This window comes from Epinephelus lanceolatus, chromosome 4 (assembly GCF_041903045.1).
Source record: "Epinephelus lanceolatus isolate andai-2023 chromosome 4, ASM4190304v1, whole genome shotgun sequence".
Lineage (NCBI taxonomy): Eukaryota > Metazoa > Chordata > Actinopteri > Perciformes > Serranidae > Epinephelus > Epinephelus lanceolatus.
Genome location: NC_135737.1, coordinates 29729917 through 29757362, shown reverse-complemented (window position 1 = coordinate 29757362; position 27446 = coordinate 29729917). Strand labels below are relative to the sequence as shown.

At 40.1% G+C, this 27446-nt stretch overlaps 1 protein-coding gene across 3 annotated transcripts in view; it reads right to left on the bottom strand.

Moving 5' to 3' along the window:
• LOC117259801 (cGMP-inhibited 3',5'-cyclic phosphodiesterase 3A-like) overlaps positions 1-27446 on the bottom strand; it is a 74444-nt gene that overhangs the window by 12368 nt on the left and 34630 nt on the right. For 2 of the 3 annotated variants that reach the window (XM_033631541.2, XM_078167127.1), the window contains exons 2-9: positions 21724-21774; positions 8552-8797; positions 2826-2971; positions 2614-2723; positions 2028-2271; positions 1688-1764; positions 1389-1585; positions 30-167 (exon numbers count right to left, since the gene is read on the bottom strand). In XM_033631541.2, the coding sequence (XP_033487432.2) occupies positions 30-167; positions 1389-1585; positions 1688-1764; positions 2028-2271; positions 2614-2723; positions 2826-2971; positions 8552-8797; positions 21724-21774 (1209 nt within the window). The remainder of the gene's footprint in view (positions 1-29; positions 168-1388; positions 1586-1687; positions 1765-2027; positions 2272-2613; positions 2724-2825; positions 2972-8551; positions 8798-21723; positions 21775-27446) is intronic. The other variant, XM_033631542.2, reaches the window with a different exon arrangement.

Here is a 27446-nt window from a genome sequence, read left to right as displayed (position 1 = left end):
TTAACATTGCCCCACTAATTATTGTCTACCTGACTGAGGATGGAGCCTGTCTTGCCATCGGTCTTCTCCACTAGCCTGAAAATGGGAAAGTTCCAGTTGTTGAGTTGACTCATCAGAGGCTCCAGCGCTGATGTCATCACAGGCTCCACAGCCGAGATTGGCTTGTCCTGTCAGGTGAAGGTAGGGGTACAGAAAGATACTTGTAAATTCAGTGAAATAACTTGATGGTCAACAAATTGGCAAATTTAAGTCATTTTACAATCCACTCTGTATATATTCACTATTGGACTGCACCACTGCTTTGTTTCCAGCCTTTACACCTCCTGAGGTCACCAAGTGGTGTAAAGGCTTTTCTTTCTGGTTGTGCGACCTCAGAATCGAATCTCTGCTTTTTGCAGATGATGTGGTTCTGTTGGCTTCATCATACCGTGACCTCTAGCAGGCAATGGAGCAGTTTGCAGCCAAGTGTGAAGCGGTTGGTATGAGAGTCAGCAGCTCCAAATTTGAGGCCACAGTTCTCTGCCGGAAAATGGCGGAATGCCCCCTCCGGGTTGGGAGAGAGTTACTGCCTCAAGTGAGAGAGTTGTTCACAAGTGAGGGTAGAACAGAACGTGAGATGGATCGTCAGTTTGGTGCAGCTTCCGCAGTGGTGCGGGTGCTGCGCCGGACTGTCGTGGTGAAGAGGGAGCTGAGCCGGAAGGCAAAGATTTCGATTTACTGGTCCATCTACGTCCCAACCCTCACCTATGGTCATGAGCTCTGGGTAGTGACTGAATACAACTGGCCCAAATGAGTTTCCTCAGAGGGGTAACTGGGCTCAGTCTTAGAGATAGGGTAAGCAGCTCGGACATCCAGAGGGAGCTCTGAGTAGAGCTGCTGCTCCTCTGTGTCGAAAGGGGTCAGTTGAGGTGGTACGGACATCTGATCAGGGTGCCTTCTGGGCACATCCTGCTGGAAGTGTTCTGGGCACGTCCCACTGGTGGGAGACCCCAGGGCAGACCCAGAACACGCTGGAGTGATAACATATTTCGTCTGGCCTGGAAACACCTTGGGGTCCCTCAGGAGGAGCTTGAAAGCGTTGCTGGGGAGAGGGATGTCTGGAATGCTTTGCTCGGCCTGCTGCCCCTGCGACCCAGCTTCGGATAAGCAGTTGAAAATGGATGGATGGATGGATGGATGGAAAGCCTTTACAAAAAATGTATGTTGTTTATTGAGCTGTATGTTTACCCAATGACAGCAAATGGTTAAATCACTGTAACCTATTTAAAATAAATGATAAATCTTCTATATTTCTTACTGTCTTTGGAGGGATTTTAAGCAAATTAAAGCACATAAAACATAACAGACATCTTTTCTCGTTACTAAATGAAGCCCCTCTGATTGCCTACCTCTGGTGATGGCAGGAGTGGTTGAAGAACGATGCCCTCCGCCAGATACTCCCTGCAACCTTCCCTTGCTTCAGGCGGCTTTTTGTTTCCCTCTCCCTCCTCTTCATTCTGTGCAAAGTCGCTGCTGTCACTGTGGTTGGTCTCGTAGGTGCTGTCGTAGGTGCTGTCATAGTCTGAAGAAAGTACAGCACGCTCATCTGGGGACAAATTACACATGTTAGACATGTACAATTTAGTGTTACCATGAGGGCAGGTGTGGAGGAGGAACAGTGGACTGTAGGCTGTACTTTGCTGTATACCTGGATGGGGTATTCTGTCCATTTTGTCGACAGATTCTACCCCGTGGTTTAGTCGATTGTTGAATGGCCTGCCACAGCTGATGGAGAGACAGCAGAGAAACACTGACACATTCAGAGGATAAATACTGGTCCATCCTGATCATTCTCCCTCATCTGATAATTGAAACACTTCCCGTCCTCCCAACATAGACTAATGATATAACTCAATTCCCTAATCTTCACACAAATGGACAGTCATACCCACAAAAAGACACAGATGTTTGTGAAACCTCATTATAATATCTGTGAATTTGAACTTTCTATATTAATAATTAAAATGTAATAGGAGCATAACTGTTACCTGCCGCAGAGTGAAGGAGGCCGCCAGTGAGGGGTGGTGGAGCTCGGGGCGCTCTGGCTGTGAGTTAAGGCTCTGTGGTGGCTCTTGGGAGCCACAGAGCCAGGGGTCCGCTCCGTCAGGGGCCCAGCCGGCTCAGGAAGCTGCACTGAACATGTCTTGATGGTAGGGCTGGAGACAGGCGTGCCCTGGACGGGAGGAGATGGGCACGGAGAGCCCAGAGGTGATACGTTGGAGGGGGGGAAACCTGGAGAAAAAAATACTGACTTTAATGTTTCCGTTACGTACTTTGCTCTTGATACTAGTATTTACCTATCTTTATCTAAGTCATTTACTTTTGAATTAAGTTTTTATTGTTTTTTCTGTTTTAAGTCACATCAATTTCAGAGCTAATTTTATTTACATCCGCAACTACAAAATCCTAAATTTGACAACGAACTGTGAGCAGTGAAAAGTGAAGCTAAAAAGGGAATTTTTCTTTTGTAAAAATTCTTTCCAGTTCAAAAAAATCTCCAAAGGCGTGTTTTACCTGCGAAACTTACTCAATTTGTACTCAGCGTGTCAAATAGCTTTGTACATACAGACGTACCTGGTCTTCCCAGTGGTTTGCTGTAGAGGTGGTTGGAGGTGACGGTGGCAGCACAGGACATGGACCGACTCTTTGAGATGGTCATCATCACTGAATGGTTCCATGACTCACTGATTTAATTTAAGAGAAAAATCAGGAAAATTATTTACTGTGACCCTAACATTTCTTTGTGATCTCTGTTACCATTCAAAGTTAATGTGAGTGAGAATGACCTTTCTGTGGTGTGTTTGATGCTGGCTGAGCGGTCTCGGCGTACAGGGCCTGGCTCGATGGTGGGCAGCCCCGTAGCTGAGGTGGTTGTAGTCCAAGTTGATGAGATTCTCCTAAGTAATCCTGGGGGCAGACTCCGTCTTAGACGCTGTAATGCAAATAAACAAACGCATATTTACACACTCACAGAGGCATCGAGGTAGGATGTCATTAGTGTTCTCGTGCACTGGACAGATTCTCAGAATTGAGGCTGTTTTCAATTAAAGCTACCAACAATAGCATCTTATTGGAAACTACAAAGATATGGCCTTGCCTGTGTGTTTGTATGAAAAGTATATGTTCTGATACGTGGAACTAAAAATATGCATATTCTTTGCATGTCAACACTTTTATCTAAACACTTAAATATACACTCACTGGCCACTTTATTAGGTACACCTCGCTAGTACCGGGTTGGACCCCTTTTGCCTTCAGAACTAACTTAATTCTTGGTGCCATAGATTCAAAAAGGTGCTGGAAACATTCCTCAGAGATTTTGGTCCATATTGACATGATAGCATCACACAGTTGCTGCAGATTTGTCGGCTGCACATCCATGATGTGAATCTCCTGTTCCACCACATCCCAAAGGTGCTCTATTGGATTGAGATCTGGTGACTGTGGAGGCCATTGGAGTACAGTGAACTCATTGTCATGTTCAAGAAACCAGTTTGAGATGATCTGAGCTTTGTGACATGGTGCGTTATCCTGCTGGAAGTAGCCATCAGAAGATGGGTACACTGTGGTCATAAAGGGATGGACACGGTCAGCAACAATACTCAGGTAGGCTGTGGTGTTTAAACCATGCTCAGTTGGTACTAAGGGGCCCAAAGTGTGCCAAGAAAATATCCCCCACACCATTACACCACCACCACCACCACCACCACCACCAGCTTCTTCCCCATTCTGATGCTCGATTTGAACTTCAGCAGGACGTCTTGCCTAAATGCACTGAGTTGGTTCCACGTGATTGGCTTATTAACTTTTTCCGTTAACAGGCAGTTGAACAGGTGTACCTAATAAAGTGGCTGGTGAGTGTATATGTTACCCCTGGAGCCTGGAAAGTGAATTCATATGGCTAAAATTTGCATAAACAGTTCATACTTCTTCATATCAGCCCCTCCAGGTTGTTGCAATGTTGAGTTTGTAACCGTTAACACGAACTCAACCAATCCCTGTGAATTTTATGCAACTTTTGACTTATCACCACAACTTTAATGTCTCACATGATGCCCCATGAGCTTCACAAATAACCATGACAGAGACTGTTACATCCAGATGTATTGCACGCATTAAAAGAATCAAGGTAAGTTTCAACATACATAGTAAGTGGCCACGTTAGTGGTATAAATCATCATGTCTATCATATAAGCCTTTGATTTTTCATCTGGTCTTGCAATTTCATTGCAAAAAAAAAAAAAAATTAACAAAAAAACAAACAACAACACCTAAAGATATTTCAACACTCATCACAATTTTTTAGTCAATCCCCAAAAGAAGCCTGCGAAATCCTTGAGGAACTGACTTATAAATGCCAGGCACGGCTGACAAAAAGCTTGGCTCATATTTATTATATGACCATAAAAGAGCACACAGTTCACACGACTCAAAACAAAATTGGAATCTGGAAAAGAAAGGAAAACACAGGACCACATAAATAATATAGCTCTATTTAGAAGTATAAGTGATGTTTCAGCCTCAGGTACATGTTTTACCCAATAAACTGAACTATATTTTCACACACAGAGAAAGAGAGAACTGTTGTGCTTCCCTTTTAATCCCAAAAACTGAATATGTCAAACTTGAAGGATGACATTTTTGTTTTTTTCAGCACTTGGGAGGCAGAATAGTGAGTGGAAAGGAGTCATGCTTGTTTCGCCCTGTGGTGTCAGTCTATCCAGTGCTGTACATTTTATTGTAAAGCCATGAGCTAAACTCAGATATTTGTAAGTTTGTGCATCACTCTCTCTTTTTCACACACACACACACACACACACACACACATACTAGAGGGCAGCAAAGGATCAAATTTCACATAGTATCGAAGAAAATCATGTCCATCCCTCTTTGTCTGTTTACTTCATCGGCAGATACACACACTGAGACGCATCACTGCCATCCAAACACACACACACACACACACACACACACACACACTGTGCTCTGTGGCATACTTCCCTCCAACAGCGAAGGCAAGCTAATCAAAGGCATCTAATAGTGTGTGAAAGAACGACAGAGGAGGAGGAGAGTGAGATAAGGGGCATTTGGTGGTAATCAATCACTGTGAACATCATGTCTGCTTTCACTGTTGTGAATATTATTACTGTTCATTAATGAAGCCTTAAGTGCAGATCTGAAACATCTGCACTACATTATTATGCAATAATGTTTCTGATAATAATGTAAGCAGACATGTTGGCTGTGATGGATTCCTGCATGTTATCTTGGATGTTTTACATAAAGTCTCTTCACTACTTTATTTCCCTGCTGTAGACAAATAAATATAATCCACTATGGTGTGCTGTAGAAAATATGAGGCTTATGGGGCTGTATTATAAAGAAAAATCTGTGCATCAGAATTGTGGCTCATTGTTCAGGAGCTGCTATAAACTTGACAAATAGCCAGCACTGCTGGAGTTACACCATGGGAAAAGACGAGTGAAAGCCAAATGGTTCCCCAGCTTTTAACAAGAAATGAAACAAAGCGCTTTGCTGTCCCAAAATAACAAATGCACCTCAGTCATCAACATTTCTTATTACCTTTATGTAACCGCTATTTCTGTCCTTAGTTCAGAGCCATACAGCAGGGCATCACGAGTGAGCTGAATCACCAACTTCAACCCACTGCTTCACGCAGACTCACAAATCCCCGATGAGCTAAAATGAGGCAGCATCTCATTGAGTTTCACTACATGGGTCGAGCATTTGAGTGCACTCAGGCAGCGTTAAAGCTGCTTGTCACTTTCCTGGTAGGCTATCCTGCATTGCATCACACGCTTTATTTAGTTTCCTTGCCGCCTTAAGTGCCCGCATACATTTTGAAGCACTGGCCTTGTAAAACATTAAAAAGCCCTCTTGAAGCCTGTGCGTCATTGTTAGCTACATTAGAGCCCCACACCACCCCAGCAGTGAGGGAGGAAACTGGGGTGATGACAGTGTGTGTGTGTGTGTGTGTGTATTGACATGTACTGCAGCATACAACAATTTTTCTTTAACATATTTACTTCCTGATGGAAAACATGATTTAAGTTTTAAGGGAAACTCCACCAGTTTGACACATCAAGGTCTTGTGGAGTGCTCCTCCACAAATATGTAACAAACAAAAGTTGCAAGAAGTCCTTTTGAGGCTCCAGAGGGAGCTGAGTAAATCTGATAAATCTGGGTGAGGAGTAAGCGTAGAGGCTGTTCATATCACATAATGCACCTGAATTTCTGACAGCACTGTGAGCACTGGTGGTGCATTGTGGGTAATGTAGGCACCAGGTTTTGCCAAAGATGAAGAACGCTTGTAATGAAAAGGACAATATCACATGTTCTGCTGTGTTGATTGATGAGTAATCACTTCATTCTGTTAGAATGAAGTGATTACTCATCATGACCCACGCTGCAAGTATTAAAGTGAGTTGTACGCAGTTCAACCAAAATGCAATCTCTAGAGGTCGGGGAGGTGAAAATATGTTTTTTATTTCACAAGACGAAAAAGCAAAAATTTAAGTTTCTAATCTTCTCTAATCATTTGGGGGTCCGACCCTCAGGTTTGGGACCATCACTAAATGATTAGGACTGTCATGATTTCTATTCTAAATCAAAAATAAGTGGAAATGAGCTTTTGATTCTGACTTTCAGAATCAAAAGTGAACAGGCAATTTTCCCATTTTTTTCCCTCTATACATCCACTGACATGTGCGCATCCTAGGAAGACAACAACAACAAGGCTTCAAACTCGACACAGCTGACTGCTAACCTGCAGCTGCACTTTTCGAGACACCATGGCCAACGTCTGAGCCAGAGATGGAGAAAAAACAGAACTGGAAACTCCTCCTACTTCACTGAAGTCAGTGGTGTGGTGTTCCCTGGGAGTTAAGTTAACAATGAACACGTCGTTGACAGAAAAACTACAGTTTTTAGGTTATATTACACCATCCACTGGTACCATAGGCCACCTCAGGCAAAACAGGATCTGATGGCGTTTTACAAGTGAGGAAACTGTAGCTGTTGGACAGATATAGCGTAAAAGGGAGAGAGAGAGTGGGGATGACATGCAGCAAAGGGCTGTGAGTTGAAAGCCGACCAGTGGCCGCTGCAGCAAGGACAAGGCCTTTGTATATGGTGCGCCTGCTCAACCAAGCGAGCTAGTGGGTGCCCCAATATTGTTTGTGACCTTAAAATCAAAAGCCCGGTCAAGTCGTGGATTTCAAGAATCGTGACACCTCTTCTAATGACCCATGTGTTGATATATCTATCTGTATTCAGGTTTGTTATTCAGGTTCAAGTGGGAAGAAGCAGCGGGTCTGTTGGGCAGCTGAGTGAAGTGGAGCCTGAGGAGGAAGCACCGGTTCGCCTCGGTTTCACTACAGGCAGATTCACTTGCTACAGGGGCGAGGAAATAAAACCTGAACAGCCAATCAGAGTGATCTCTCTGACTGACAAGCTCCACCGCCGATTCAATATGCTCAGTCGGCCGAAAAGCCGCCGACGGTGCGGGACACACCGCAAAAACTAGGGCGACAGACGCTCACCGACGGGCAACTGTTGGCTTGGTGTGTCAGGGCCTTTAGTTATTGCAGTCCCGCATTGTTGACATTAGTCGGCCCTTGTCACCTGTTGTTAGGCTGATTCAGCTTGTTGAATCGCCATCAGAGATTGAATGAAATCACTGACGGGCAGTTCAGCTCAGTTCTTGCAGGTGAAGAGAAACGGGAGTAAGGAAAGCAAAGAAACGGCTAAAGTCAAGAGAGAGTGAGTTTAAAACCAACTTGTTACAGTAGGTAAGATTATTTTTTTTAGCAATTGAGCACTTTACAGTTAGTAATTGTTTGCTAGTGAAAAGTAAATATTCTTTGTTCTTTCAATATCAGGTTGTGTTGTTAATGTGCTAACTGGCTAAGCAGCATCTTGAATTCGACCTTTCAGTTTTGCGGTTTCCCTTTTTGAATGACGAACATGGGCATAGAGCGTATGTGCTAGTTGACCATTGGCTGTAGGCTTTGCGGTGTTCATGTGCAAAGTTTCGCCTGGGACACAGGCAACGTGAGGCAACACAACAGTCAATGTCTGGTTCTTTAATCAGCCCTGTGCAACAGACTGTAGATGTGATGGAACACAATTACTGTCATTTGAAGTCCTTTTGGACAGCAAATCAATGCTTTCATTTTTTTGGCTTTTACCTTTAATCAATAGGACAGTATGAGAGGTTAAAGGGGGGCAGAGACAGGGGATGACATGCAGCACAGGGCCGCAGGCTGGAATCAAACCCTCGACCACTGCGACAAGGACATTGCCTTTATACATGGGATGTCCACTGTCCCCACTGAGGTACTGGGTGCCCCGAATCAATGCTTTCTATTAGCTGCTGAGTGAACTTATGTGATTTGAAAATGTGGTTCAGCCATGGGATATCAGCTCATACACCTAACCACAGACACAAGAATGAACTAAAACACATTTTTTAAAGAAGACAAACATTTACCTTTGGAATGGCCAGTCTCTCTGCTTTTTCCGGCCCGTCCTCGGAGTCAGAGTAGGTGTGTGTGTCTGCAGGGACACGAGGCCGGTGGAGTGGCTGGAGGCTGATCTGAGTGCTGAGGAGGTTGCTGACGGCCTTCAGAGAGCTGCAGGTGTTAGGGGGCAGCGAGGGGTCTGCCAGCAGGTCTGAGATCAGACCGTGTGCCTCACCCATCACCGCGATGTCCACTACCACGCTGGTGCCTGAAGACTGGAGAAGAGGAGATAGAGACGGAGATAAGAATTCTTTGTTCATCTTTTCTGGTGAAATGCAATGATGATGCGGTGAATAAACGTCACAACAGACTGACGCACGCAGCTTCTTTATCTCTGTACCTGAAAGAGAAAGAGGATATGTTTGTGTGTAGTGGAGACGGCACATGTGCAGTGTGTGTGTGTATGTGTGTGAGCATCTATCTTTATGCTAAATTAAACATTTCACAGTCCCAGGAGGAACTGACTATGACATCCTGTCTGTTGGTGTATCAACAGCTCCGTCAGGTGATGTGAGAGTAGGATGAACATGTGAACGATAGAAAGGAGTAATGACAGTGTTAAACATGTCGACGCCAGAAAAACATCATTAGCAGTCATTCTGCAATATTCCTATAAAGAAAAGCACACCCGTCTCCCATGCCACCCCCTCCTGCTCACACGTAGCTGCCACTGATTCATCATATTGACAGGAAGGCCCAAAGGATCGTCTATGTCAAAGGTCAGCCACGTTAGGCTTCAGTGATGGATTCCACTGTTAATGTCAACATGTGCTAATCAGCTCCTCTTTAGCTTATAATCAATTTACACACACTCTGAAATGCATGTACCCACACACACCTACACAGACATGTAAAGTTAATATACGTGTAGAGTGTATATAATTGCATGCATACAACATTTAGCATGTGATATTAGCAAAGTCAATCCATATGAATGCAGAGAAAGCTAAAGATACGTGACTATGTTTACATGCAAACATAATATTTGACTATTGCCAAAAAGAGAGGTTGCTGGATATTCCAAATTAGGCCTTTTATGCTCGAAGAGCATAAAGCCCACATTTTTAGTCAGAGGCAGAGACACGACTACTTTTAAACATCACAAACGACTTGAATATTATCAGGTTTTTGGATATGCGTAGCGTAAATATGGCAACATCAACCTTTTCCAGAAAGCAATTAAAGGAATGAAAGAAAAATTCTTTGCTGTCACAATGTCAAACAAGCCCGCCACTGGTGGAAAACTATGAAAAAAAATCATATCTTAATGCATTACCAGCAAAATGGCAAGTGGTTCCTGCCATTCCACTTTTCCATACTTTAATGTGATAAACAACATGTTAGCACACGTTAATCGAAATATACTCAACTGCATGCAAATGGGTATATTAGTGGAATACTCATTTTCATTAGCCATGTACACAGCTTCATAGGAATGTTGTCTTTTTGGGAATATGGGTAAAAAACGGAATATTTTGTTCATGTAAATGTAGGCAATGAGTACATGAAAAAGAAGGCGTTGCTACACTGTAGACTTTGAATGTAATTAACATATCTTGCAACTATACAACAATGGAAAACAGATGTGTTTACTAGAGTACAGATAATTTTTTTGAAGTCTAAAATTTGTGTAAAAATAGGATCTGCACATTTGGATCAATGCAAGTATATCAAGATACTTGCATTGATCCAAGTGTGCAGATCCTATTTTTACACAAGTTTACACGTGGTTTTCTGGCACCTTGGCATACTCTGGTCGTGAGTGCAGTGATTTGTTCCTTGAAGTCTAAAATTTAAAATCTGAAAATCAATAATAATATATGGACAGTATTTCCAGAAGCATAAAACATTAAAACAATATGACATGTTTATATGCCATGGTTATTGCAACTTTAAGTCACAAAGAGGCACAGCCCGAACAGTTGTGTAGGGCTGGACACAGCAGACTACACACTTAATGACTAGAAAAGCCATGACTAGAAAGTTGTGTTGATATGCATCCCCTCAGAACCTTGCCAGAACACAAGTACTTGTGTGTGATCTGTGAATAAAATAAAGAAAAACACCAAATTTGGTTAAATAGAAGAGAAAGAGGAAGTCAGGACTGCACTGCAGAGGGAATTGGCAGTGAGTGAACTTTGGAAGAGTCAGCTGAGCTGCAGCTCTCCACTGAACCCTGGATGAACCGTGTTATAAAACAATACTGTCAAACTCATGGCAGATCACACCGTTTTACTGTTTACTTGCCTCCCTGTTTTTTCTAAAGTATTATTTCTCCCACTCATGCCTGTGATGTTGACACTTCTAGTATGAATCCTTAAAACTTTGTGTACTTTTAAAATAATCTCAATGGGAATGACTGGCAGCTACTGAACCAGAAAGCTAATGCTTGACACGTTTGAGTCCTTAAAGGAATTCCTCACTCCCCAAATGACCATTTGTATATCAAATACTGGCACAGTGTTATTTTAAATTTGTGAAGAAAGCTTGTTTTTCTCACATGCCTCCACAGTGAAAGAAGAATCCAACTGAGCTTTTCTGAGTGTTTTGATGTTGTGCTGTTGTTTAAAGGGGACCCTATGACTTCAGTTCATCAAGCATGCTTTCGTTTCTTCGTTCACCATGAAGGTATGTGATTAAAACAACGTTTTCTTAACAAATTCAATGTGACAAAGGTGAGTAATTGATATACAAATGGATATTTGGGGAAGTGAAGTATTCCTTTAACGCCTGTCTTTAGCCAAATGCTCGATGTTGCCTGTTTGTCAATATTAGTGCTAACACAATACCAACTGACTACTTACACAATAGTGGTAAGTCTTGGTACCACTATGAAAACTTTTTTTCTAAAATGGACTTCGAGACTTATCAACACATTTTTTTCTGCAAAACTCGTTTCTCATTTAAGGAACAAAGAAAAAATAATGTCAAATGTTACACGGTAAAATAGTCCTACATTTTCATTTACACTGGGAATAACTGGTATGTGTGTTTACTCCTAAAGTGTCAGGTAAGCTCTTACTTGGAGGAACATGTCTTGATCTTTTGGACCAGTGCTGTTAAGTGTTAATTTCGTTGAAGAAAACTATGACAAACATTTTTCATCAACAACCTTTTATCCATGATGAAAATGAGACAATGAGGAGCTAGAAATACATCTTGATAATAAAAATTAAGACAAATCTATGCTTCACTTTCACTGACAAGAAGAGACGGGACGAAAATGTTCATGGTTGACTATCGGACATTGAATGCTGAGAACAGCCGTGCTTGTAATACTGCATGAGCAACAGGCTGGTAAACTTCAGCAAATAGTCTGCACCAGGGTGTTTTGCTAGTCAGCAAAAACACTCACACCAGAACAGGGTCAGCCGTTGGTGCGAGTTGTGAGCTGTAATTCAGCAGTAGATAATCAACCTTATGTGTCTGACTGTGGATGGTGGAGCTGTTTAATGGATATGTGGAGTTTGTTAAATGTAGTGGTGGCAGGAAGAAAAGAAGCATGCGGAAGAAGAAAACCCGGCTCATGTATTGGCCAGGACCGAAAACAGAAATCCATCCCCTTCAGCTGGCTTGGTCACCACAAAAACAATGGAGCAACACCAAATTTATGCAGTCTTGGGGTTTCTGTTTTTAATTTGGTGTTCAAACCTAATTGTTTTTTTACAAGAAGCTGCCCAGTATGAGCAGCAGACGAGGCAGCGAGCTATCCAGCATGTTGCTCTGTACATGAGACGAATGCAGCAGTACCGAAAAAGACAGCGGAGAGTGAGAGACTACGACGTGCTGCTGTGGTTACGCAGACGCCGAGCGAGGTATTGCAAAGATTTAAAAGTTTTAAGATTACAAATATGTCCGTAAATCATACGTAAGAGAGAATTAAGCACTTTTCTCATAAATAAGGTGCACTGCGCTCAGGGTTCACTTGCAAGTGAACCTGAGACCCCCAGTTTTCAAGCGGACCAGGGTTTGCTCGTTTGGTCCGCACCAGAGTTCGAATGAGCATTCACACCACTCCAAACGAACCAAACCGTGGAAGTGGACCAGGGTTCGTTTAAAACGGACCAAATAGCGCCAGTGTGAATGTGTCCTCAAACTAATAAGCATTTTCTCTCAAGACTAAGACTAAATCTAAAATAACTGACAAAATGAACACTGGTGCTCATATGTGTGTGTGTGTGTGTGTGTGTGTGTAAAGCATTTCGATAGCAAGGATGAATTTGGTTATCATGAACATAGTGGAGGAAGGGTATGTTAAACAACAGTTATTCCCAACAGCTCATATGCTATTCAGTATTAAAAAAATCACTTGTAAAAAAAAAAACACGATGTAGCCTAATGATTACAGCCGCTGCAGTTGCGGCTGAACTTTGTACAAACACTGTCTATGTAGTTTGTATCATCATCATTAATTTGATAACAATTTGTGTTGTATAATGTATGTGTCGCTACCGCTGACACCTTGATGAAGGCAAATCACAACCAACAATAAAAAGCTGTTAAAGTAAAATAAAAAGTGAAATGGAAATGAATGGAGAGCTCATGGAGCAGGTGATTCAAGGTATTCAAACGGACTCCTGCTTTCCTCCTGCATCCTCCTCTCCGCCGTTGTGCAACCACAAGACGAGCTCATATGATCACTCCATCAGCCCTCACTCTCCCATCTGCCTGCCCCCTGAGGCTGCTAGGCTTGGCGACTGGCAGCAACCTCTGCTTTTGCCACTGTGCTTGTATCTGTGCCGAACTTTTTCACTCCAGTTTCATTTAGTTGTTTCTCATATACTGACCCTGGGAGTTTACTTATTTTGCTCTATTTAACTCACACTGTCTTAATTCTCTATCTCACGTACCAATATTTGTCTGGTAGAGCTCCGTCTTACGTAGATAAAGATGTGCAAGTGGAGTAAAGGGAGGGAGAGAATAAAAGACAACAACAGCAGCACCCCCTCCCTCCGTATTTAAACACAGTGACAGATGATGCTCATAATTTGCTTCCTTAAACAGATTGTATTAGCTCTTCAAACATGTCAGAGCTCGGGGCTGCGATGTGATAAGTAAATGCATCAAGCACATAGGAAGATAGTTTCCTGTAAGAGTGTGTGTCTGTATGCGTGCATGTGCGAGTGTGTGCATGTGTCACCTCAACCTGAACAAAACCCATTAGACCACTCCAGAGCTTTATGACATCCTGCTATTGTGACATTCACCCATTACCTGGCAGTAATGGTCTCTGTTCGGCTAATGTCAGGGAGAGAGTCAGGTAGGGGGGGGCTTGAATGTGTGTGTGTGTGTGTGTGTGTGTGTGTGTGTGTGTGTGTGTGTGTGTGTGTATTGCAGCTAGTTCTATAGCTTATTTGTGGTCCCTTTCTCTGTTAGAATTCTTACAATTGAGCATTTAAAAAAACAAGTCCACAGTATACTGTATGTGTGCATTTGTAAGTCCATTCAGAGCAACATGCATAAGCATGTGAGCTGATGGAGTGCCACAGAGCGCCGCTCTGGTAGAGACACAGTGGAGAGGCAAGGCGAGGGAGAAGGTTATCGATTCCTCCCAGCATAAAGGCCCACAGGAGACAGCGGGCGGAGTGATGGTCAATGAGTAAATCAACAGTGGGCACACACACAAATGAGGGTACACACACACGCAAACACACACGCATGTACCAGAATTGCCCCTTGGGACCACTCTGTCAGGCTTTCAGAGTAATACTGTACATGCTGAGCACAGAACGATGGGTCAAAGTCCCTCAACAAATGCAGTACTCTGTAACAAAAGACAGTATTAAACCCAGGTCTATGATGATGAGCACAGATAAGTAAAATAAGATCTGTGTACATCAAGCTCCTAAGAATAGAACCACTGATTTAGATCGCTAGTCGAAGCCACATAACATCATCAATGTTAAAAGGTAAACTGATATCCGTCCAGAGTGGGGCTGGCCATTTAGATGGAAACATACAACATGTGGTCACACTTTACAGGTTTATATACATTACAACATGACCATGATATTGAGTCAATATGTGTGATACAGCAACAACAAAAACAGCTTTATAACAGTTATTGCTAAATTATTCTATTGAATTGATTGCATTACATAAACCAAATGTTTGTATCCAAAAACCTGTGGGTAGAAGCCCCCACGTCACGCATAAAAATCAAACAGCACAGAGCAAATGCTGTCTGGATTGGTTAGTTTTTAACCACCTAAAAAAGCCCCACCGAAAAAAATCAACATGAGGATAAGTGTACGCTATATTTGGAATATTTTCCCCCCTTTACCTTGTCGTCAGACAGACTTTTCTGACAGGAACTGAAGCTGCTATCTCAAAGCAACTAGACTCCATTGACAAAAACAGAACAGGGGAGTTAGTCAATGACTGCCTCGATTGGTTAGTGTGTAAGGTACAGCACAGAAAATATTCCAGATATCACATACACTTATTTATATTTAAAGTATGGTGCAGAGGTTTGGGGCAACAATCACAAAAGTTCACTGCATTCACTTTCTATTCTCCAAAAAAGAGCAATACGCATAATTCATAACACTGAGTATTGGGATCACACCAACTCAGTCAAAGTTTATAAAATTTTCTGATCTTGTGTCAAACTGCTCCAATAATGTTTAAAGCAAGAAATAAACATCAACTGGTATTATGTATATCATACACTTGGACTGGTTTATACTTATCACGGATCATTGGTCATTTATACTAAGAAAGGTTTTTGTGAGATAGGTATTTGGTAATTACTATTGTACACATACACATGGGTTATTTTACTGTGACAAAGTTAAAAGGTAATAACAATGGTATATTTAGAAAAGTCTTCAGTATAGGTTTATCTTATGGGGTGCCGTTTGTAAAGTGTCTCACGCTGAAAATAACATCAACATTTTGCCACATTTAGCTTCAATCAATGTTTAAAAAAGTATTGTGAATTTTTTACCACATTTACAGCAATATTTGTTAACTTAGAAATATATTAAATAGTTAAATCTAAATATTAAATGTGGCACCTAAATGTTAAATGTTAAATCTAAATGCTAAATCTAAATATTAAATCTAAATATTAAATGTGGCACCTAAATGTTAAATGTTAAATCTAAATATTAAATCTAAATGCTAAATATAAATCTAAATCTAAATGTTAAATCTAAATGCTAAATATAAATATAAATGTTAAATCTAAATATTAAATATAAATATAAATATAAATGTTGAATATAAATGCTAAATATAAATCTAAATGTTAAATGTTAAATCTAAATGTTCTGGGTGAAACTAAATATTTAGCTAATATGCAAATTCACACTGCCGGTCACCGGAAGTACCAAAATAAAAGCTCGAGATGGTCAGACTGTGTTTATAGAATCAAATAACGAATTAAAACCAACTTATCGGGGGAAATGAACACTTGAACATACATTAGCGTGATAATAACTACCTAAAATAACAAGAAACACGTTTGGAGAAATTTTATTTGACGTGTACTTTGAGTTGTTAGTATCCCTTCGGAGGGACTAACAACCTAAGCTAAGCTAACAACCGTTAGCTCTTAGCACCGTTAGCAGTGTCTGTAATGACTCATTAACTCTTAAACGGTCCGTGAAAAAAATATTTTTTTCCAGCGGATATCTTAGTTACAACATGATTGAGCTAGCAAAGCAGTTTTGTGTTGCGATGTGTGGTATTTATTCAGTTTTGGGAAATCACGATTTCTAGAAAGCATCAGTGGCTGCAGCAGCAGCAAAGCTAACATCAGGATGTCATCTGTTAAAAGCCTCCCGTTGTCGGATACAACATGAAACTACTCCAGTTAGCTCAATCATGTTGTAACTAAGACATCCGCTGGAAAAAATATTTTTTTTTCACGGACCGTTTAGAGTTAATGAGTCATTACAGACACCGCTAACGAGGCTAACGGTTAGCCCAGCTAATCTACGATAACCATGTTATTAATTTCAGAACGTGATAGTAATGTTTGTTCAATCATTGTGTTTATAGACTTTACAAACACCAGATTAGTCTAAATGGTGATATAGTGACGTGAAAAATGTGAGATATGCATATATATATGTAGCTAAACTACGCTGGTTTTCTACCCGGAAGTATTTGTAAACAACAAGGTGATTCCCTCCGAAAGGACACTAACAACTCAAAGTACACATCAAATAAAATTTCTCCAAACACGTTTCTTGGTATTTTAGGTAGTTATTATCACGCTATTGTATGTTCAAGTGTCCATTTCCCCCGATAAGTTGGTTTTAATTCGTTATTTGATTCTATAAACACAGTCTGACCATCTCGAGCTTTTATTTTGGTACTTCCGGTGACCGGCAGTGTGAATTTGCATATTAGCTAAATATTTAGTTTCACCCAGAACATTTATATTTATATTTAGCATTTAGATTTAACATTTATATTTATATTTATATTTAATATTTAGATTTAACATTTAGATTTATATTTATATTTAGCATTTAGATTTAACATTTATATTTATATTTATATTTAATATTTAGATTTAACATTTAACATTTAGGTGCCACATTTAATATTTAGATTTAACTATTTAATATATTTCTAAGTTAACAAATATTGCTGTAAATGTGGTAAAAGGTGATGTTAAAAAATTCACAACATTTTTTTAAACATTGTTTGAAGCTAAATGTGGCAAAATGTTGATGTTATTTTCAGCGTGAGACACTTTACAAACGGCACCCCATATTATCTGTGTAAGGAAGCTGTCTGTTTCATTTCACTCAATGAGTTATGGAGAAGAGGGGAGATTTAATAAGTTTATACTTCCTCCCACTCCTTTTCAAATGTGTAAATCAAAGTAACTACACACTGACAACTGCTTTTCATTATTTGCAAATACTACTTTCTTTCTGTCTATCTGCTTGTTTGTATGTTCGTGTCTTTTTTTTTCAATAACACTTGGACTAATACTTCTTTTTTAAAGTGGGTCTTTTAGGTGGTTAAACAACGTTTTGCTGCTGCCCCCATCCACAGCCGTACATTGCTTAACTTCCGTGCCAGTAGATTTAGTTTATCAAAGATAATAGCAAAGCAACACAGCACATGAACTAAGTCCAGCAGAAACATCAGACAGGTCAGACCACTGTGTTTTGCTATATACATTTAAATGTTACAGTTACTTCTGAAAATGAAACAGAAATAAACAAGTTTGCCGATGACACGTCTCCACAGTTGGTATCGATTGCTAGCCGTCTACCTGGAAGTGAATATTGTTGTTAGAGTGATGTCACCGTCATCAATCCAAATAAAGAAACTAACTGTGAAAGAAATCCTTTACCAATGCAAATCTCCACATATCTTTTTGTATTACAGTACCTTAAAATTCAACAATTTAAAAGGCAACCAAGTGCACGAATCTCAAATAAGGACATAAGGAAACCTGACTTATACCTTTTGTTGTCTTGACCTGAATTAGTGCTTATGTTCTTGTTTCATTACTGTTTGTTAGGGCTTTTGTATAGTACGTTGTGTTAGCGTTATGTGCTTTGCTTTTATGGTGATGTCACTGTCTTGCTACTTGTGCTTGTGTGCTGTTGTCCTTGCTTATGTGCTTTGCTTTGTGCTTTTGTGTGTCTGTTTGTGGCTAAGTGCTTTGGTCTATGTTGTGTTTTCTGTTGTACTTTTGTATAGTACGCTCTTAATGTTTTTGGTCATATGGTTATGTCATTGTTTTATTAATAGTGCTTATGTTTTTGCTCATATGCTTTGCTGTGGGCTTTTGTCTATGGTTATATGCCTGCTCTTTGCTTATGTGCCCTTCTGTGGACATGCCATCAGTCTGCTTTTATCTGTGCTTATGTCTTTTTCTTGTATACACATATACCTGCCAGGGACTGCAGATGAAAATTACCCTGTATGGCTAAATCTGGCACATTTACGTGACTTAAGTGATCATGTTCATTACTGTGCGCTGTTCCTTTCTAAATAAAATTAACATAAACCTATCTGAAGACAGCCCATGCAAACGTCTACATTATTATCACAGGGATGTTCACTATCACCCATTTTCCCTCAGGGTTCCTTTTCCCCCTCTTCTTCCTCCTCGTCTCTGCTATTTCCCACTGTTTCAGTTTTCCCTCTCTGCCCCATCCCCCAGCCCTCTCCTGAGAGACAGTTAGGAGATATGTAGACAGATCAGGCATAAAGGCAGATGGTGAGAGCAGAAAGAGGGAGAGATAAAGAGCGACAGAGGGAGAAAGCGAGTGATGGACGGAGAGAGAGAGAGGAGCCGGGTCCACAGGCAGGCCATGGGCAGTCAAGTCAAGAGTACAGCTCACTCGAGCAGGCCAGCTGAGCTCCTCCACAGTCTCATCTACAACAGCTGTAAATACAGCACTACAGTGGGGAGCCGATGATGCTACTACACCAACGATACAGAAAATATGTAGGAAGCCTTCACACCTCTCTGTGCTTTAAGAATTCATGCTGGGGCAGTAGTGGCCGACCAAGCAATGCCATAGGTCAAGTTTATGTTCTGGATACAGGAGGATGGTTGGAGAATAGCAAACAGTAGCAGGATTGTGAGGCTATGAATTGTTAAATTCATATGGCTACAATGATGTGTTTGAGGGAGCACAGGCTGTGTTGTATGAGCTTGTCAAGATGTATGAACACCAGAGACGTCATTTTGCAATTAATATTCCTTTCTCTCATATTAACAAGTGTGCCAAGGTGGTTTATAATATCTATAATAATAAATAATGATGCAATCTTTGAAGTTGAAGGTAATGAAACTACTACTCAACAGTTAGCACCCATCGAAGAACAAGAGTGACACTGAATCTCCCAACAGTGTCTTCATCCTCCTGCTTAGGAGCACCAGTCTCACATGCGTAATTGACCTAAAAACTGAAGACGCTTAATTTAGACATTGTTTCAAGTTGTCCTATTTAAACCGTCTCATCATTACTGATTAAATGGCTTCCCTTTCCCACACACACAGACAAAGTGCATGCACATGAACGTGAAGAATATACAGCCAGACTGAATGGGAGAGACTCCAGTTAAACCAATACTGAACCTGTTTAGGAGGTTGTGTATTGTCCTGATGGCGTCCCATGGTACTAGCTGAGTGCCTTCTCTGCATCATTCGTGTCCAGTTTGAAAACTCAATCCTGGTCTCGCTATCTAGATTCCTATAGATATGGTACAGCAGCTTTATGCTCGCTTTTCTTCCTTAAACCCTTGTTTCAAATGTCACAGTCGTAACAATGTCGATCCAGAGCAAATGACATTTCAATAATGTAGTCCACAAACACTTCCTCGCCCTCTCCTCTGCTCTGCTCTCCTCTTCTCTGCTGCTTCATGAACCTCCCTCCGTCCTCTCACCCGCCCCTACCTCAGCATCTGCCAATTGCAAATGTTCACCATTGGCTCAGAAATGAGAAGACCTGCAGTACGCTGAAATCAGTTGTATTGAACATACCTGGTTGCCAGGATACATCGGGACAAAGATCAAAGTGACTCGACTACGGACCATAAAGTTGTTGTTCGGGGCTCAGTTGGCCACTGATACTACGCCCACTACTTGTCAGGTGTTTCCTGTGATAGTAAGTGATGCATGACAACTGAGCAGCGAGTAATGTGCATTATCAGAACAGGGCTTTCTGCATCAGGAAACTGAGGTACATATTGATTCATTAAAAGTCTATTTGGATGGGAGGTTTGTTCTCGGCTAGAGCTGGAGCTGCACGTCCAGTATGGAGAACATTATTGATGATTTAAATATTAAACTCAAAGCACACTGCAAAGCAACCCAAATGTCGACAAAAGAGTCAGACAGTTAACAAAATGGAACACGTGTTAATATCAGCAAAGTGTTTCAGCGATGGAGAAAAAATGTTGCAGATAGTTTAGCCCAGTGGTTTTCAAACTTTTTGTGCCCAAGGCACACCAAAGGGCAAGCTAAAATCTCAAGGCACACCTGTATTTACATCTGTGCACTAGCTTATATAAGGTGTGTTATCACCCTTATCCCAGTGTAAGACAATAAAAATATGAAAAAATAATACAGGTAGTAGCTTTGGTGATACTGTCTACTGACATCTTTTTCTCTGTTCTTTCAGTGGTCGGTCGTCTTTGTTGGTGCTTTGTTGTGATGTGCTCCGTACAATAAAGCAATCCATTGTTCCACTCACAGCTTTCTCCTTTTAAATGTTATCATCCTTCACACTGGCTGCCAATCAGGGCTTTGGATGTGTCACACACATGTAATTCCCACATGCGAATGGCAACAAATAGGTTCCCCATGAAGGTTTTTTTTTTTTTTAAATTAAACAAAATTACACTTTTTAGCCAGAGTTTGCCTCTTTATGAGGAAATGGATGTGCACAACATACTGATACAGTCAATTAAAAATTCATTCAGAACTTTTTTGTACAGACCCAGTTGACTATTGCCATAATAATGTGTGATTATCACAAAATCCCATGGCACACCTGGACTGGCATCACGGCACACCATTTGAGAACTACTGGTTTAGCCTTCTGTTAACCGTAGCTAAAGGCTCAAGGTTGCTGCTTCAAGTTCACATTTATGTATTTTTATGTAATGTTAGCTAATGTTAGCTAGAGTGTTGAATCACAGTGTGGCCCTTGCCCCACTCCCCGCTCAGTGTTATCCTGTGGTGATAAACAAAATATACATAAAACAGCTTTTTTTTGTGTGGGCCAATGAAACCAAATTCCTATCGACTATGTTGAAATAAATGGTAATCTTGAATCTCATATGAAATGTTAAAAATTAAAACTAAAAAGGGCAATGAAAATATGTATGACAAAAATAATAAAAAAAAACAACAAAAAACGCTCAAACTAAACTAAAATTCTTTCAAGATGGAAATGGTATCGCCAAATCTCTACTAATGGACCCATTTCTCCCGTCATATTGCCCAACCCTACTTTCAGGCATTCAGCTAAACAACCTTCAAATCCTAACACATCTCTGAACTCACACACTAATTAAAATTAGCTGCTTAAAAATGTCCTGCAGTATCGGGTCCAGTGCTATTGTACTACACTCAAATGGGAAGAAATTATGTCAAACACACACACACACACACACATTCTTCCTCTCTTTCCCTCAGGGCTGCACTGACCTGCGATCTGCTCAGAGCTCTCTTGTAGTCCCATTCTGGCTGGCACATAGTCTGGAGATAGAAAGACACAAACAGAAGCTCCCGTCAGAGACCTGTCCACTATGTGACACAATACAGTACTATCTAAGCACACTTCTTTTCATTTCTTCTGCTGTCCTTCACTTCCTCCTCATCATCCCTCTCTCCATCATGCCATCTAAAAATAAAAGAAGAGCAGGCGCTGCTGATGAAGAAAAAGAAAAGAGCACATCACCCTTAATGCTGGAGGGCTGATCCACATACAGCTCCCCACCGCCACCACCACCACCCCCTCGATCTGTTCCCTCACTGCAATGATTTTCCACTTTTGCTCAATAAGAGAAAACTGTAATTCAATTTCACAGTCAGACGATGAGTTTCCGAGTGGCTTTCTCTAAATATGAGCTTTGAAGTCTTTGGAAGGCACCTTTAACGGAGCTACGTTACCTGTTTCTTCCTGTTTCCTCTTTGTGCACCCAGAATACAAGAGGGGTCATTAAAAGTTGCAGTAGATAACAAGTAGTCCCAAATGGCAGCAAGACGTAACTGTTTGAATTGTGACGCTTCAAGACAATGCAGAAATCATGGAGCACGCTCTCCTCTGATCTACATTTCATGTTGCTAACAGCAGGTGTAGTGGGGACGAAGAAGACTGAATCAAGAAACTAACCATTGCTGTGTTGGAGCAAGTTGAGCATTTTGTGCTGTAGTTTTGATTAATTATTTTATGTTCATAGAGAGGGTTTCATACAAGTGGTTATACCTGACAGTTGACATTAATTTGGAATCTACGGCATCTTAGTTAGGATGCTCTTCTAGGTTGCATCCCCACTGTGTGAAATAAAAGTGAGTGGGTTTTTTGCATTTACAAAATCTGTCCAGTGGAGTTTTACACCACACAGGGTTTCATCATTTTGGTCCCTTGCCTTCCAGGGTCTGTCACCACAGCAAGAAGAAAGATTGATCGCCAGCATGCAACCTTGCTAAGGTTTTGTTGCTTGAGTCAAAGCAACAACAAAAAGTGTTGTATAATGTCTTATCATATAAAACTGCATTTCTTAATCAATGAATGTGGCCAAATTAAATAGGGTACATTTTTAACATACAGATATCAACATGAAACCTCCCAAGTTTATGACTTACATTAAGACAATTGTTTTTTGTATTACAACTTTTCCAAAATAGTATGTTTAAATATACAAATGATGCATTATCTAATTAAATATCCACAATTTTGCATACATTTCCAGAGCAAAAATCTGAAAATTGGATTAAGTTAGGTTCAAAATTATTGTTTCATTTTGTTGAGTCAAATTAGAGTCAAATGTTTTTACAGAGGGAATTTTTAATTTCTCTTATCACTCCATAAATCAGAGAAAAACTGCCAACAGCCATAAAAAAAAAAAAAAAATGTTTTTAGGAATAAATGTTGTTAGCTTAAATAATGTATGTTGAGAGAATGTAAAAAAGAATAAAACTGGAAAGTTTGGTGTACGTAAGTGCTACTGAAGTCGAGATTTTTGGCTCAGAGTATAAATGATGTACTGTAAAATTCCCAAAACTTTCAGACAAAAAAAAAAAAATGAATTTAGACACTATAAATATATATGGTCAAATGTTTAATAGATATCACCATGACACTTCTCCAGATGACTACTTCTATTTAGGCAGTTATTTCTTTGCATTACAAGTTTTCTGAAATTTTACATGTAAATATGCAAATGAAACATCATCTAAAAAAAATGCACTTTTTGCATTAATGTACTAAATTAAACTAAACTAACTAAACTAAAATTATTCAACTTAAATACACACCTAAATTGTATTTTTGATGTTTCTTCTCCACTAATCTGAAAGAAGTTATGTTATGGAAGCAAAATAGCTCAACATCTCAAAATTTACCATTGCATGTTTTACCTGGCGTGTTTCACCTTATTGAAAAACTGTGTCCCAGGTATCAGTTTATATTTATATCACAGTAACAAGTGACACCTTCATGCCTAATGATGATACCAAGCTAACTGTTTAATCCTGGAATCAGAGCTCCCTAAGAAAGACTCGCCACTCTGGTGGTCTTTTAAGCAGCAAAAAAACAGACAAAAAAACCCCCCAAAAAATCATAAAAATTGTAATTTCAAGGATTTTGTATAAAATAATACCATATGGTTAATATCCTAGCTACATTAAAGCCAGCTTCAAAAGATTTTCACCCTAGAGGGACAATGTATTAGTTTGGAGAATGATCTAAAAAGGAAATACGCCATAAACAAAGAAAATGAGTTCAAAACAGAACAAGCAGAATTAAATGATTAGTTAAGAAGTAGGGAAGAATATATGATACCTATAACCAAACATAAGTGCTATGCAAAAGGCAGCAGACAGAGCCATCTTTTGGTACTAACTCTCAAACAACAAGAAGCTCAAAGGTCCAGCAAATAGATGTGCTAAACATGGAGGAGTATCTTCAACAGAGGAAATAAATGCAACATTTAAGAATTACTACTTGCAAGGACTGTATAGAAGTGGCTCAGTTCCTACCAAAGTTGACTTCACCATTTTTCTTTTTTTTTAGTGAATTAGACCTCTCTGTGTTGTCGGTAGAGAGAACCACATCTCTGCACTTTTCTATTACACTGGAGGAGCTACTTAAAGCAGTCAAAGCTACAAACAAGGGCCGTACGGCAAGTATCGATAGCATGCCGGTGGAGCTTTTCCTTGCAGTTTGGAATATTTTTGGACCAATATGGTTAGAAACACTAAATTACGCTACTGTAAAAGCACTTTCCTCGGATACCTAAACACAGCCCTAATCATAGTTAGACGCAGGTAAACCTGGTAAGGACCCCTTGAAATCAGCCAGTCACCACCCAATCTCACTGATAAATGCTGACTTTTAAAATATTTTCCAAAGCCTCAGCCAGAAGACTTGAGACAGTGGTTGGGAAAATAATTATCCTAGATCAAACAGGTTTTATCAGAGGGCATCTCGCCTCTGATGACATTCACAAGCTCTCTGAATGCAACACATAAAATCTCACCTGCCTGTGGCCTGCAATTTCTGGGTGCTGAAGAGGCATTTGATTGTCGTCAATGGCCATATCTTTGGAGGGTTCTAAAGTAATTTATGTTCCAAGATGAATGTGTCAATATGATTCAAACACTGTATGTTAATCCATCAGCACAGGTTTGTGTGGGAGGAGGCTATTCAGACTCATTTGATATAGAACACACACATGGCACGGGGACCTTCTGTCCCCTCTAATCTTTAATATATCTATCGAGCCACTTGTGCAATTAATTAGAAATTGTCCTATCATAATAGCATCGCATTCAATATCATTCTATGCAGATGACTCATTCGTTTATATGGCAGATGTTCAACAAACTCTCCTGTGTATTTACTTCACTTGAGCACGTTGGATGTTTTTCAGGATACAAGAAAATCAACACTGAAGCTTATTAATACAGACCAAAGTAAGGTGTCTCCTCCTCCCCAGATAAATGTTACAAATTAGGTTGTTTACTTGGGCATTCAAGTTAGTACTCCTCTATTATCTATGGCTAAAACAAGTTACTCTTTAATTTTGAAAAAATACAGGAAGATATTAAAAGATAAGGACACCTCCATGCATCAGTCTTAGCACGTATATTGGTCATCAAAATGAACATCTTATCCTGCATTAATTTTATCAGCTCAATGATCGCATTTGCACCTCCAGCAGGATATTGGCAAAAACTGGACTCATTATTACAGCGCTATGTTTGGAATGGTAAACAACCAAAAATAAAGTGATCAACTCTTCAATTCAAAAAGTCAGATGGGGGTTGGGCATGTCCAGATTTTAAATTATATTACCAGCAATTTGTATTAAGAAGTCTCAGTTATTAGATGGAGGATAGAATTTCATTATGTAAAAATACAGAACAAGAGTTAATAACGGCAATATGGTTATATCTACCATGGTTTTTATTATGGTTTTATAATTTTAACACATATACTACAAGTGTTTAAAGCAGCAGAAAATTTTCTAAAATTAATATTCATGCAAATCATCTCAGTTATGGAACAACGGTCATCTTCTTTCTGCAAGGAAACCATTCACTAACACTGGGAGGATAAATGTATACAACTGTTGAAGACACTGAAGCACTGTCCTCAATTTTCTAGAATTCAATAATAACAATTCAATATAACATTGATGAGCAGTCTCTTTATTTCTACTTCAGAATAAGTTTAGCCTGTACAGACTATGGGGTTCTCTAGAAGTCAGATCCAGAAGACCCCATCCTAGTCTAACTTGGTTACAGAATACCCCAAGACGGTTAGTGTCATACATCTATAATAAATAAGTTTATGCCTACATCAGGATCGAAAGCTTGGGAGAGGGATATATCTGAATGTGGGACAAGATTTAAAAGGGGATGCAATTTGGAACTATGTCGCTGGTGCCCAAATGACCAATATATACATTTGAATTTTGTCATGGAGCATATCTAATGCCAAGCATAGGAAATCACATGGGACTGGTACCAGAGGGAGTGTCTCTGTTTATGTGTTTATGTTGCAATAAAAAAACATAAGTGATACAAAAATGTTATTTCAGCTGGACATTAAATAAAGGCTTTACTTTATCTTTCATTTAACTGACTGCATAAGGTCAATGTGCAGAATGTTGCTTGTGCAAAAAGAAATGGATTATTCTTTTGCTTAATTCTTGTGAATAATTATTATTTAAAAACTGGTCCCAGGCCTAGTGTGCATGTCTGTGTGCGTCTGTGAGTGTGTGTTGTGTCTGTGTTATGCCCTAGCTGTCACAGTTTGTAGGCTGATGTATAAAACGGCATAAAATGAGGTGACCTGACAGTGCGACTGTCATCCACTGGAGATGACTTTGCATCTTGAATGGCAGATGAGATAATCTGCCTAATACAGCGGATTCATGTTTTATGTGAGCCCCTCAGGACGAGGGGGGATGTTGTTTAGAAGAATAACAGCACTGTAATGCAGAATCACAATGAACTCCATGATCATGTAAAATATGTATAACTCATTTTGGAACATTGTGTGTGTCATTCTTTTTTTGTTGATAATGTTTATTTAAGCGTTAGGCTGGTAAACAAGCCGCTATATTAAAGTAATGATGCAGTTACAGAGCTGCAACATGACAGAAATCAGACTGGAGAAAACCAAATGAGTCCCTTTTCTCTCTAACACGAAGTACACACACTTCAGCTTCTGTCATTTACCCAGGCCCTTAAATCCTCCTCTGTGCTCTGCTGTTCCTTGAAGGCCTCCATTACAGCTCAAATACACTTCTCATGTCAAGTCTATAAGAGGCTGGGAAATCACAGAGGCCTAATGCACTTCTGAACCACATAATCTTTGACAGCTCCATCATTCAGACTTAAGTAGAGTGCTTCTAATTTCACTCATGCAAATATAAGCAACGCGTCATATCAGCATAGGTTTTTTAAAAAAAAAAAAAAAAAAACAGTCAATGGTGTGTGCAAGTAAGGATGGTCCATTCAATCACACACCTGAGTGTTACACTGCATGCATGAACACACTGCACACTGCAGAGGGAGCTCTTTTTGTTTACATGAACACTGCTGGTCTCAGGGGTGTTTTTGCTGTAAATCTGTTCACAGGCACAAGTCTCCTGTGTGTATGTGATAAATCCATACATGTGACAGCTATTTAAAAA